General features: G+C 47.8%; 1 protein-coding gene and 1 long non-coding RNA gene across 2 annotated transcripts in view; one reads left to right on the top strand and one right to left on the bottom strand.

The window, feature by feature from the left end:
- The window catches only part of ROR2 (receptor tyrosine kinase like orphan receptor 2), a 218,017-nt gene extending 211,799 nt beyond the window's left edge, over positions 1-6,218 (top strand). The window contains exons 8-9 of the mRNA XM_037041305.1: positions 2,138-2,340; positions 3,671-6,218. Coding sequence (XP_036897200.1) covers positions 2,138-2,340; positions 3,671-5,116 — 1,649 coding nt within the window. The 3' untranslated portion in view covers positions 5,117-6,218. The remainder of the gene's footprint in view (positions 1-2,137; positions 2,341-3,670) is intronic.
- LOC118983689 (uncharacterized) lies at positions 320-12,815 on the bottom strand. The gene is made up of 3 exons (XR_005065762.1): positions 12,804-12,815; positions 6,413-6,415; positions 320-406 (listed from the first exon to the last, which is right to left on the bottom strand). It is a non-coding gene; the product is annotated as an uncharacterized LOC118983689 (long non-coding RNA).
- Between the last annotated feature and the right edge of the window lie 1,600 nt (positions 12,816-14,415).

Raw genomic sequence — 14,415 nt, 5'->3', positions numbered from 1 at the left:
TTGTTTACCAGCAGGGGATTGGATGGAATTGTGGGTACTCTAAAGGAACGCTCAGAGCTCTGTGCTACCTGTGCTCTCTGAGATGGGTCATTCTGCCACAAAACCAGGAGCAGGGAAATATGGCTGATATGATTCTACTTAGAATGGATTCTAGTCAAACTTCTATTTAAAAAAACATAAGAAACTGCTGCTTCTATGAGTCAAAATAGTTGAATATTGGGTATTTCATGTTCAACTTAAAGTATATGAGGGAGAGACCCTCAAAACCTGGAATTTATTTATAAAAATTTTATATTTATTCTTACATGTTTAAAGTTCAGTGACCTTCAAAGTACTCTCCATTTGATGCAATACACCTATCAAGACTTTTTTTTCCACTGCTCAAAACAAGTTTTGAACTCATTGACTTTGATGCCTTTAGTGCTTATTATTCTATGTTTTATTTCACCTCTTTCATGTTGGCAAAACATTTCCCTTTGAGGACTTTGTTCATCCAGGGAAACAAACAAACAAAAAGTCACTTGGAGGGAGATGGGGTGAATAGGGAAGGTAGACATGGAGGTCATGCCGTTTTTGGTCAAAAAAACTGCTGAATTCTCAGTGCAATGTGAGCAGGTGTGCTGATAAATCCCCCAGCATAAAATGGGTATATGTGTTGAAAGTGTGGTTCAAAAATTTTTATTGAAGCTGACACAGCCTCTCACAACACCACCAGCTGGTACATGGCTACAGATGGGTTCCCAGAACACTCACCTACTAGGGAAGCCTATACTACAAGGGGCCAGCCCTCCTGAACATAATTCCAGTATTTTTTGGATCTCCTCTAATACATAAAAAATCAGGTGAATAGCAACCTATTAACAATGGAATAGCCTTTGGCAAAATGGGCTATTGGGAATATTCACTGTTCTGTAATACTCCAGTTGTTAATAAGTATGTGCTCTGTTTGTGATTTTGAGAAGGTAATGATAAGATAAATGGTCATATGTGAGGTAAGTATTTGAACAGTGCTCACACCTCTGACCTTGGCCTAAGAGGTGTGGCTTCTTCCCGACCCTGATAATGAAAAATTGACAGTCTCTGCTACCTCCTGAGGCTTCCTCCAGGTGGTGCCAGGAGAGTTTTGTGTGAGGTGTTGCTGCATTTTAGTTTGGAGGCCGGGATGCCAGGCTGGGTTTGGGACAGTGGTGTGTGTGCATGCATGCATGTGTGTGTGTCTGTGTGTTTTTATACTGAGGGGGCAATAGTGTTCATTTTCAGGTGAGTTATCTCTTCTGACTAGAAGTCACTTGTTTGCTTTCATATGGAGAGCTCGTTATCCACTAGTCATAGGGGCACCCATGTCCCATGTGATTATTCACAAGTCGGGTGGGAAAGTGGCCTGTTTTGGGGGCCAGTTCTGCCTCCTTATGAGGGAGCCCCCAGCTCTGCTCCAGTTGTCAGACTGCCACCTGGGGCCTATTGTTTGGCTCCAAGTTCTGGATGGGAGACAAAGGGCTGTCCCTCACTAGAAAATGGAAGGTCTGCCTGGAAGCCTCAGTGTTCATCCATCTGTCTCACCAAGGCTCTTCCAGAATTCTTGTGCCCTGTTGCACTCTGTACTAGGTGCAACAGGCCAGTGCCACTGCACTCAAATCAAATGTGCTTTCAATCAATACCCTAGAAGAATATGTTAAATTACAAAAAATATGGACCATCCTAAAATATGGAATGGGGAGCCAGGTCATTTCCAGTCCCCAAACTGAGTTTCCTTCACTGAGGACAAAGATCAGACATGTTTCGTTATGTTCTGTAAAGATGAAATTGGGCAGAGCACATGGTTCTAGTGGCATTCAGGTGTTAGGAGGGAAACACACTGCCGCTCAGGGCTCTGGGAGGCCTCAGAGTCCGTTTGTCTTGAGGGCTCCATATTCCACCCTTTCCATGGGGCCGCTCTGGACTGGGTTGCACAGGTTGACCCAGGGTGTGCATTTTTTTTTGGTATATTACCTTTTTTTAGGTTGGGTGTGTACTTGTGTTCCCTTGTGCAACCAACCCGATCATTCACGTTTGCTTAAAAAGTGTAGCTGGGTGTGGGAGTGGGCCAGTAGAGGACCTGGAGTTTTCTGAGAACTCAAGGAAGCCTTGCTGTTGGCAGGTCCCAGGGACGGCAGCAGGATGGGGATCCTGTACATCCTGGTCCCGAGCATCGCCATCCCCCTGGTCGTCGCTTGCCTTTTCTTCCTGGTCTGCATGTGCCGCAACAAGCACAAGGCTTCGGCCTCCACACCTCCACGCCGGCAGCTGATGGCATCCCCCAGCCAGGACGTGGAGATGCCCCTCATTGGCCAACACAAGCAGGTCTACCAGCTTACTCTCTGCCTGCCATGTTATCTTTCTTAATCTGCTCAAAGCACAGCACTCTTAAACTGTCTTTCATTTCATTGTCTCTTCTCTGAAATGTGTCAGCACATTTGTGTCTTTAGAAAATACGCGGTACGCATGTCGAGGATTAACATGCCAGTGGGAAGCTTTTCCTTCTCAGTTTTCTTTCTGTGATGCTTAAGCTGTGCCTGTGAGGACACCAGAACCTGGCTCAGGCTGTCTCCTCCACCTGAGGGTCTGTGTGATATTGTAAAGGGACAGGGGCCTGTTGCTACACAGTTTAGGGTGTGGCTGGTGTTGCTGTTTTGTTTTTCAGGGAAGGATAGAGCAAACAGTCTTCTAAAGGAAGTGGGCAGACCACTCCCACAGTAGGAGTGGTCAGGATGGCAGTAGCCCACTGGAGTGCAGCACAGGAAGGTCTGCACAGCCACTCAGCCATGTGATGAGAAGCTTGGAAGTCACCTTCCTTCCAAGCTCTGGGGGGAAAAATCAACCTCTTGCAGGCTTGGAAGGGGAAGAGTGGACTTTCACAACTCTGTCTCCAGCAGCGTTTGGGGGCAGGGGTGGGGTGGCTGGACGGAAAGGGGGATACAGAGCCCTCTGGGGTCAGAGAAGCTCCTAGAAGGATGGTGGCCAGACCCAGAGAAGAGGTGAGAACCATAGAAGGTGAGAGGTGTAAGGTTCACATTGATTTTTATCCACATGGTGCTTCCATCAAAAAGCATCTAATTGAGAATCTAATCAAGAGGAAGAAACAAGATAGACTAACTAAGGAGCAACAGGAGAACAGCTGCCTGGGCTCTAAAGTTGACAGAAATCATGGGACCTGCACCTTGGGTTCAAGAGAAAATAGACATGGGTCTTGGTTTGCTGAGCAGTGGTGGCCGGACCTCCTCCATGAGCACATCATATTGGGGAGCAGGAAAGGTCCTGGGTGGGAGGGACACAGCTGGGACAGTGCAGGGGCAACTGGGGCCACTGGAGCTCAGCTTAGTGGGGTACGTGTGTGAATAGGTGTGCACACAGTCTACTTGGATACCTCAGCTGCACTTGGGGCATAATTTGCAACGTGGTGGGGACCCGTTGAAGGTTTCAGGTAGCCTCATGACATCAGGGTGTGTTTAGGAGCAGAAAGTAGTGTGTAGGGAGGACTGAACCAGGGGAAGGCCGGACCAGCAGTTCCTCTGCAAGGCTGTCCTGCCAGATGGCACTGGAACTGGCCCTTCCCGCGCCCCTTAGAACTTCCCTATTCTTCCTTCTCGAGTTGCAGTAACAGAAATGTTTCACTAGGCTTTCTTCTTGGCAGGCCAAACTGAAGGAGATCAGCTTGTCCATGGTGAGGTTCATGGAGGAGCTTGGGGAGGACCGCTTTGGGAAGGTCTACAAAGGCCACCTGTTTGGCCCTGCGTCAGGGGAGCCGGCCCAGGCTGTGGCCATCAAAACACTAAAGGACAAAGCAGAGGGGCCGCTGCGGGAGGAGTTCCGGCATGAGGCCATGCTGCGGGCACGGTTGCAGCACCCCAACATTGTCTGTCTGCTGGGCGTGGTGACCAAGGACCAGCCCCTCAGCATGATCTTCAGCTACTGCTCCCATGGTGACCTCCACGAGTTCCTGGTCATGCGCTCACCACACTCCGATGTGGGCAGCACAGATGATGACCGCACAGTGAAGTCGGCCCTGGAGCCCCCCGACTTTGTGCACGTGGTGGCACAGATTGCATCGGGCATGGAGTACCTGTCCAGCCACCACGTGGTACACAAGGACCTGGCCACCCGCAACGTGCTGGTGTACGAGAAGCTGAGTGTGAAGATCTCTGACTTGGGGCTGTTCCGAGAGGTGTACTCAGCCGACTACTACAAGCTGATGGGGAACGCACTGCTGCCCATCCGCTGGATGTCCCCTGAGGCAATCATGTATGGCAAGTTCTCTGTGGACTCGGACATCTGGTCCTATGGTGTGGTCCTCTGGGAGGTGTTCAGCTACGGCTTGCAGCCATACTGCGGGCACTCCAACCAGGACGTGGTGGAGATGGTCCGCAGCCGGCAGGTGCTGCCTTGCCCTGATGACTGCCCGGCCTGGGTGTACGCCCTAATGATTGAGTGCTGGAATGAGTTCCCCAGTCGGCGGCCCCGCTTCAAGGACATCCACAGCAGGCTTCGGGCCTGGGGCAGTCTGTCTACCTACAACAGTTCAGCCCAGACCTCGGGTGCCAGCAATGCCACGCAGACCAGCTCCCTGAGCACCAGCCCAGTCAGCAATGTCAGCAATGCCCGCTATGGGGGCCCCAAGCCCAAGGCTCCACCCTTCCCACAGCCACAGTTCATCCCCATGAAGGGCCAGATTCGACCTCTGGTGCCTCCTCCACAGCTCTACATCCCTGTCAATGGCTACCAGCCTGTGCCGGCCTATGGGGCCTACTTGCCCAACTTTTACCCTGTCCAGATTCCCATGCAGATGGCCCCACAGCAGGTGCCTGCCCAGATGGTCCCCAAGCCTGGCTCTCACCACAGTGGCAGTGGCTCCACCAGCACAGGGTATGTCACCACTGCACCTTCCAACACATCAGTGACTGACAGGGCAGCCCTGCTCTCCGAGGGTACTGAGGATGTGCAGAACATCCCTGAAGATGCGGTCCAGAGCCCCATGCAGGAAGCAGAGCAGGAGGAGGACAGCTCCGTTCCGGAGACTGAGTTGCTGGGGGACAATGACACTATGCAGATGGATGAAGCCGAGGTTCAGCTGGAAGCCTGAGAGGTATGGTGCTGAGGGGCCCTGGTGGGAGACTTCAACCACCTTGACAGGTGAGCCCCAGGCACTTGAGGTCTGGCTTGCTGCTCTCTCACTATGCAAAATGTCATCTCCAGCATTCTTTTTGCACAGAGCTGCCTCTTGGCCATTGTTTGGTCATTCAGCCAGTGGCACCTGATGAATGGTGACCCCCAATGTGGCCTGCTTTTCCCTGGAGGAGGATGGGAGTGAGCATTGCCTGTGCCTTGAAGGAAAATGGCTGGCGTCTTCCCATCACCATCTTGCATGTGGATCCAATATTGCAGAACTTTGGGACAGCAGGCCTGCTCAAGGCAGCAAGGTGGGACTTGGGATTGGTGACTCTCAGCAACTTGCTGTTGGCTACAGATGGAGGGGCTGCCTTTCCTTTGGCTGCCCCTGCCAGGGACTGGTGGAAAGCGGACTTCTGAAATGGGAGTCCCATTTTAAGACAAAATGTGCCTTAAACCAACATGATTTTGTATTTTTGTGAAGTGATTTGAATTATCCTGCATGTGTATTTTGCTCACTTTTCTGGCATTTAAGGGAAAGCATTTCTGGGGTTTGGAATGTTACAAAGGAAGCAGTGGTATACACAGCACTGCATTGTTTGCTTTCTTGGAATCATGTACAGACCTTAAGTGTAATTTATATGATTTTTGTATGCCATTTTCATTGAAGTATTTTGAGTTTAAAATAATGACTTAGTAATTTAACTGTTTACTTTACCCATCTGGGATGCTGCCTGATTGTATTTTGGTTGTTTATGTTTGTAATGATGTAAGAGAGGTCCATTCATTTCAGAGCTCCTGTGAGAGGAGGCCCAGGGGCACCCTTCGTGGGACAAAGGCAGTGCCTGTGTGTGACTCCCACACCTGGTGTCTCCAGTGAAGTGCAACCACATTAGCTCGACTCCCTGCAGTTTGTGAGGGTGTCAGGTGTCAGGCAGTGTGGGATGGGGAGGTGCTGGATGGTGGTGATGTAGATGGTGATGATGTGGGCTGAACCCTTTGCAGCCTAGGCTGGCCTGGAACCCGAGAGTTCATGTGAATGTGGATGCACATTGTTAAATAAATAATGGAAACAAGCTCCATTGCTTTCTCTGTTAAGGACTAGGGGGGTGAATTCATTGTTGATGACATGAAGTTGGTCTTTGGTTGTAAACCTCTTTCCTCCTGAGGTCCCAGGATCCCTGTTTAGACTGGTAGCCTTGTGCTGACCAGGGTTCTGGAGCAGTGTGGTGGGATGAGGCCATGACAGGGAATGGGCCTCCTTCACTACCTGCTCAGAGCTGTCTGCACCCTCTGAGTGTGGCCAGCTGAGCCAGAGTGCACCTGGGCAGGGTCACTTGGTGAGGGGAGGGACAGGGGAGAGGCACTGTAACAGCCACAACATGGGTAAGGCCTGGGAGAGTTCCCACCAGCCCGAAATGACCCCTGCTGCCCCAGGGTCAGGAGCTGCCCCAACATGACCTCGAGGTTTTCTGTGAGTACTGCAATGGGTCCACAACCCAAGGGCCAGGTGGGGCTCTGGTAAAGATTTGCTGCTTCCCACTCGCAGGCCATGGTTTTTTAGCCAGCAGCAGTGCCTCTTTCCTGCTCCCAGGCTGACTTATGGGGCCAAGAAAGTGCATTTCTAACAGATGCCCTCCCAGAGGGTGCTGATGCTGTGGTCAGAGGACCCACTGAGAGCCACTGAGCACAGAATTGATTGCTCACAACTGTCCAGCATCTGGGGCCATCCTGAACTTCAAGTCTATCTTGCACACCCTTTGCCCACTGCTTTATTTAGCACAATGCTGCTCAGAAGAGTCCCCACCTGCCCCTGTCACACACAAGTAATGAAATGAAGTGTCAATGAGTGTATCTGCAAACCAGGACTGACCCCGCCCTGCTGGCCAGAGGAAAGTGATATGATGGGGTAGGACTGAGAGCCTCAGTGCATACTGGCCAGTGTGGGTTGGCTATATAGGAAAGGTCAGGGTTGGATGCAGCTACTTCTCATTTCCATTGACCTGAGGGAAGAACTTATCTCTAATGTGGTCCCCCTGGTGGTTTAATTGTCATGTTGAGGTGTTCTCTGCGTGTTCAGTCAGGAGGCCAGCCCTGCTACAGTTGTGGCCAAATGGTCCCAGACAGGAACCTGATGCCCAGGCCACAATCCATGCAGGGCCAGCAGCAGGGATTCTGCAGAAGCGTGTTGGGAGGGTCTGTTGTCAGTGGTGGGGTGCTGAAGGTTCCAATTTGGAGTTGGTTTTTTATTTTATTTTATTTTTTGGTTCACTGTGGCATTTGCTACTGCTCATTCTAATTATAAAATCTCAATTCATTTTGGGGGAGCTTGAGCTTTTAAAATTGGTGCAATTGAACAAAAGCACCAAATTTTTTGGACTGTAACGTGCACTTAGGTTTTAGAGGAGGGAAATGGGAAAAAAAATTTGAAACAAAAAATGTAAAATATTTAGTAACATAAATAACATAGGCTGTCCCCCCCTACCACAGTGAACCACTTAAGCTGCATTCAGACTATAACATGCACCCCCTATTCCTCCCAAATATGGGGATGTGTGTGTCTTGTAGTCCCAAAAATACGGTAACTGATTTGGGATGTTCCAGAACCACCAGACTTAGATCTAATGTGGGTGATTCAGATAAGTATCATTCATGCGGTCGACCCAGTAGTGTGCCTGTCCCTGTTCACCCCACAGGAGGGAGATTTCCACAGCTACAGAGCATCTCGTTTAAGTGTAGTTAGTTTAACCAAGTTGTACGAAGCCAGAAATATCTTGTGCATTTCCTGATATACAATACTTCTTGAAACAGTCTGTAGGAGCAATGGCTAACTTTCTGGACTAATTTTAGGGTGTTTGATTAAATACTACAGTATATGACAGCTTCTCACTAAATCGGGAAAAACCTGGTTCTTTCAATAGGAAAACACTTGAAATGTGCTTACTTTGGATTTACTTCAACATCGAGATTTGTGTTAGCTGTTCCTGGACAGTGTGATTTTATAACTGTTTGAAACAAATTTTACGCAGACGTCGGTTGTATGTGAGTTTCTTATGGGACCACTTAAAACCTTTTTTTCGTTTTTGAAATGAACTTTTAAGAAGGTTGTGTCATGGTGAATTTTCTTCAGAGTACTGTCTTGAAACCAGCCAGTGCAAGCCACTGTGGCCTTTTCAGGCTCAGTCCTGCTGTCTTCTTACCCACTTTATTCTCCCTCATCAGTGAGTCCTCATGTGGCAGAGACTGTAAGTATTTTGTGGCCTGGCACCTAGTGAGGGGACTCTTAAAAGACTAATGCTTTATTTATGTAGAAAAGACCTGGATTTAGGCTACTGGACACCTGCACAGAGGACATGAGCCTTATTGTTGGGTGTGCACACTTAGACCAATAGCACGGTTTACAGTATTGTATTTCTACTATTGTTCCATCATTTGTGTAGTTATTGAACAGCTAGTGCCTTCCTGTAGTTCAAAGGCACAGTGGGAAGTCCCTCTTGCACTCCTTCTGCTCAGCTTCCCTTCCCCTCCAAGTATAACTGTTACCGGCTTTTCTCTTTTAAAGATGTTATTTATTTATTTTTAGAGAGATGGGAAGGGAGGGAGAAAGAGAAGGAGAGAAACATCGATGTGAGAAACAATGCTTGCATCTACTACACACCCCGGCTCAAGATTAAACCTGCAACCTAGTGCCCTCACCAGGAATTGAACCCACGAAATTTTGCATTGCAGGATGACCTCCAGCCAATTGAGTCACAGCAGTCAGGGCTGTTAACTGGCCTTTAATGGATCAGCCCAGTTTATTAATGCATATATAAGTAAATATGCCTGTATGTTCTCATAGTTATTCCATTTTTACATAAGTGGTAACCTGTACAAATTGTTTTGTCTTGCTTGTTCATGCAATTGTGTATCTTGGGGGGTCTTTGCCTGTCAGTGGGTGGGTGCTGGTCTGCAGGAGTTCCTGGCAGTGGCCCTGCTGGTGACTGGTAAGGTGGCAGGTGGTGCCACACTGCACACCCCCCACACACAACCCAGGGCTCTGCTTTGTGCATTGCCACCAGTGATGCCTCGAAGTGCCACTTCCCCCAGCCCCCAGCCTGGAGCAGGGGGGCTGTGTCGGCACAGGTGAGAAGAAGGCTGTGCATGGAGGGGGCTGGGGAACACTGGGCTCAATTCTAGCGCATGTTTTTTAAAAGACAGGGCAGGTTAGTATTTTAAATCATTAGTATTGTTGTTTTTTTTTTTTTCACAATTCATCCTGTTCACTCTTCCGGTATGAAGTGTTAAAGGTTTAATGAAAAGTTGTCCAGAGACAGAGAGAGATTAAAATCATCTCTTGGGTGTCAGAGGGCCATGGGGGCTTGTGCAGAGAGGGGAAAGTTACCCAGAGGAGGGAAGGAACCAAATAATGCTCCCCTGGAACTCCAGAAGACAGCTGCAATGCCCCTGCTGGTAGTAAGGCCCTGTGCATGCACCGCGGTGCTCTTCAGGGAGGTACATTCAGATGAGCTGCGGTGCCTGCTTTCGTGATCTTGCTCAGGTCTCAGTGCAAGACAGGAAGGGAGAGGGTGTCCAGACAGGAAAAAGAATTCAGGGAGAAAAGGCACTCCACCCCCTCTGCTTCAGCTGCCCAGTCTCTGTCAGATGTGCTTGTTTTTCTGTCAAGAATTTGACGGTGATGGTATGGTGGATTTCACAGTGCTCTCTCCTCATTCCCAATGACTTACCTATAAAGCACTTATTATATTTTAGTGTCTGTTTAATATGGCTTTCCTAGGGTTTTAACAATCATCTATTGTCACTTTTCAAATTGTATTTTTAAGTTTTGTCTGCTCTCTGTGGGCTCCTTACTGGAAAATTGCTCTAAAACCACCTCTTAGGGAGAAAGCCAGTCTGAATGAATAAGAATGTGAAACTGTAAAGTTTTGTTAAGAAAATTCACCACTACTTTAAAATACACAAAATAATTCAAATAAGGTTACAAGAGCCAAGGAAAAGACCGAAGAGACTGAAAATTGAAAGATGGTCTTAGAGTTCATGAGGCATCTTCCTCTCAGGTTTCATGTCTGAAATGTGTACTGTTGGCTGGATTTGGTGTCAAACAAGATAGAAAATACCACCCCCACTTTCTCCTAAGAAGGCCACTGACCAAGGGGTGTTGCATTTGCTGAGTGAGATGCCTTGGGTAGAACCCCGCGATGGCAACTGACAAGGGTCACACAAGTGTCATCAAATCAGGATCCTGCATGTGCATGTGACAAAGGACAGAGACTGCCTCCCCTATCATGGGCACAGTGAGGGGATCTGGGAGTGCAGGTGGCTGGCATATTTCCTGGGAGGTGGGAATTTCCTCCACTTCAAAAACATTCTGCCAAGTGAGAGAAGCCAGAAGCAAAATGCTACATACCGTATAACTCCATTTATATGAAATGTCCAGAAAAGGCAAACCCATCAAGATGAAAACAAAGCAGATTTCCAGAGCGGACAAGCATGAGCAGTCTCTTGTGAGGCGGTGGAAGTGTTCTATGCTGTGCCTGGGATGAAAGGAGTTCTCTGCGTTTCCTGGGCCTCAGAACAGGACCCTGCCTACCCCAGGCTCCAAACCCCAGGGTCTGTCTGAACGTGGGTGGGGAAAAATCACATTCATTTTCACTAACCTCTAACTGAAATGCAGTATTTCCTTTTATTACAAATGTACGGGAAAGCCACCAAAGATGTGTATGTGGCACTCATGCCTAGTGGCCAGTAAAAATCAGTCATGTTGCAAGTGTGGCAGATCTTTCGATGTTTTGTTCACTCACCACCACTCCAACAGTTCATTCATTTACCAGGCCTGCTGCCGAATCTTGTTGCTGAGTTAATACAGAACCACATATAGAACATCATTATTTTGGTTTTTAAACACCTTTGATAATTTCAATATACATGTTTTCTTTGTAATTTGAATGTTTTATTTTCTGCATTAAAACCATATTCTGAGAAGGAATCCAAGTGCACAGGGGTCTGTTGGTGGTGCAGAAAATGTGTGGATAATATGGCCCAGCAGCATGCTTCTCTGGATGCAGTCCTCTCCTGCTTGACCACCTTTTCCACCCACACCCTAGCTGTCCAGCTGCTCTGGGCCAGGTGAGATGAAAGGGTGGAGGGGTGCTAACACCAACCACCTCCCTTTCTCATTCTGTTTCAAAAGCGCGTGTCCAGAAGACATGGCAACACAGAGAAGCAGCCACAGCTTCCTGGCTGACCATGAACACAAACCAATTCTGTATTTTTGGTTTTTTAATTAATTTTTAGAAAAGGGAATGGAGGGAGAAAGGGGGAATAGAAACATCAATGTGTGGTTGCTTCTTGCATTCCCCCTACTGGGGACCTGGCCTGCAACCCAGGCATGTATCCCTGACTGGGAATCCAACCAGCGACTCTTTGGTTCACAGGCCAGTGCTTAATCCACTGAGCCACACCAGCCAGGGCCAATTCTATATTGTTTCAAAGTAAATACCAATATTGTTGCTTCTTCACATCTACTGCACCCATGGGTCCCTACAACATCAGAGATGTTCTCTCTGTGTCCCTGATGGCCCTGGGGGCATGGAGACTTCGGTTCCTGGGGGCTCCATCAGCAAGGCCCATGTCTTCCCAGGGAGAGTGAGCTTTTTGTTGTCTTCCCCACCCCCACCCCCACCCCAGTAACTATTCTTCAAGTTTTAATTGTTATCAAATAAGGGTAAAGTTCTAGTCAGAATAACTTTCAGTACATGTTTCATGAGCATGAGATGAACTTCAGATTTCCTTCCTACAAAATACAGTTTGCCATGTTTATGTGGTACAGCCGTGGTAAGATCTGGGTGTATCATGAAGGTCCCACACACATGTGTTCATGGCACAGGCCATGTTCTCTTCATAAATCTCACTATAACCTTGGACTTTTTTTTTTTGCTAAAATAACCTAGCATAAACACCTGGTATGTGCAAGAAAACTGGATGCTTATTAGGAAGGCTCTGGTTTTGACCCACTGAGGTTAGCACAGGTGTTTAGACTAGCACGTAGAGTTCTAATTGTGGGGGGTGCTCTGTTCCAAATGCAAACATGCACTGCTGCTGACTGGGCCACAGAAATCACAATGAGATTCCAAACTGATACAAGGTGAAATCACTAGATTATTGGTAACAAAGGCTGATGGTAGCCTGCTGTTCACCTCTGCAGGGATCTTGCAAAGAGCAGCAGGCCCATCAGAGGTAGCAGCAAAGCCTAGTCTCCACCTTCTCCGAAGTGAATGTAGCAGAGCCCTGGGCAGGAGTGGGCACTTTTAGGAATTGGTCTTTAGTCACCAAATGTGCCTCTAAAAATTCCCACAACTGAGAATCATCTAAAAAGTTCATCTGTAAAGTCCCTTTCCTGGTAGCCTGTAATGGCTTTTTCACCCAAACATGCAGATACAGCAACATGGGCAGTTCGCTTATGCAAGAAAAAAAAAAAATAGAACTGGGAAATCCTTCTGACTGTTAAAAAAAAATCTTCTAAAAGAATGAATGTCCCGGCAACAAGATTAGTGATCTCAGGATCAAGGAGGATGGGAAAAAAGAAACTGGTGGTGAAAACTGATTTTTATGGGGACAAGAAGCCAATCTTACCACACGTGATTAGCTGTGCAGGCAGGAACCTTGTGCCCTTTAGATCGAGTGCGAGTGGCCTGGTGGGAAGCTGGTCCCCAGGCGTACCCGTGTCCTCAGCCTCCTCCATCCCAGGTTCTTCAGCCAGAAGTGATGCAACTAGAGACCTCTAGCAAATGAATTCTAATTAATTCACTGAGATCCTATGTAGCTCTCTCATGAAAAGTAATTTTAGCTTACAGGCAAAAAAGGGTAGGACAGGTATTTCAAGCACCAATTTAACCAAAGGGGGACATAAATATAAATAAGAATCAACAGAAAATTCACCCTGGCTGGTGTAGCTCAGTGGATTGAGTGCGGGCCTGCGAACCACACAATCGCGGTTTGATTCCCAGTCAGGGCACATGCCTGGGTTGCAGGCCAGTTCCTGGCAGGGGACACACCAGAGGCAACCATACATTGATGTTTCTCTCCCTCTCTCCTTCCCCTCTAAAGATAAATAAAATCTTTAAAAAAAAAAGAAAAGAAAATTGTGTGTCCCAGGTGCCCCTTGAATGAGAACCACAGGTGGTAGGTTGATCCCCACTGCAAAGATGGGGGTTCAAAGGGTCGGGGGAGAAGCCTTCGGGGCAAGAATTTTTCTCCCTCTTTTATTCGCTGTTGTGTCCAATGCATAGAGTAGGTGGGGGCTGGGGTGACTTCTAAGCTGGAGCTTTTCTGGGCTGGGTCTTTAAATCAGGATCTGGGACAGAATCACTGGACATAGCAAAGTGAAGAGGAGGCCTCTCCCCTCCGATGCCCAGTGTGTTCTCCCAGAAGGTGTTGAAAGACTTCTCTGCTCAATCAAGTGTCTGGACAGGCTGCAGTGAGCACCCAGACATACATCTCACACCTACTTTCTGTAAGATGTCACTTCAGGATGTGTTTCAGCAAACTAGGGGAGGAAATCAAGAGAAAGATGACACAGGGTCCAGGAAAAGTAACAAGAAAGCTTCCTAAAATTCATTGCTCAAATTTTCTGGCTCAGAGTAGCTGCTGTCTCCCTCCCCTTCCTTCCTCTTTCCTCCTTCCTCCCTCCTCCCCTTCTGCCTTGAGGTCTAAGAGGCCTGACAACACACACACTCACATACTATTCATCCCAGGAAGTATAATTCTTTGCTTTTCTTTCTGAAAACCATCATGGTGAATTTCTGGTGAGTGAAATTCTTCTCTCCATCTAGATTTTTTGAGTACTAAACTATTTCTAAATGTTGCAGTGAGCTTACTGCACACAGAACTCTGACCTGCACCATACCTGGCATAATACAAAGCTGTTCTTGTCACTTGTGGAGCCAGCATGTTCTGTATGTAGCCCCCCTTTCTCTGTGACCACTTTTATTTGCCTCTACAGTCATGTCTTTTCTGATACCCATTTGCTTTCCTCTGACACAGATTGACTTCTTACAATATCCACACTTACAGATGGAAGCTGAGAGAGCAAAGTTTCATGTTTCACCAGAAACCCCTTTCTTCTGGACCTGAAGCACAGCTAAGTGATAAAGTCTCATTGCACAAGGGGAGATGGGTTTCTGAAAGTTTAGTGATTGGCCAAGATCAGACAGAGATTGAGTGGCAATTTGTAACACCCAAGACCTTGTGACTACAGATCTTGGTCATGGTGTG

Source organism: Sturnira hondurensis, unplaced genomic scaffold (assembly GCF_014824575.4).
Source record: "Sturnira hondurensis isolate 20B ecotype Veracruz unplaced genomic scaffold, ASM1482457v3 Scaffold0000460, whole genome shotgun sequence".
Lineage (NCBI taxonomy): Eukaryota > Metazoa > Chordata > Mammalia > Chiroptera > Phyllostomidae > Sturnira > Sturnira hondurensis.
Note: the sequence above shows the minus strand (reverse complement) of the source record. Positions and strands in the feature narration are given on the sequence as shown.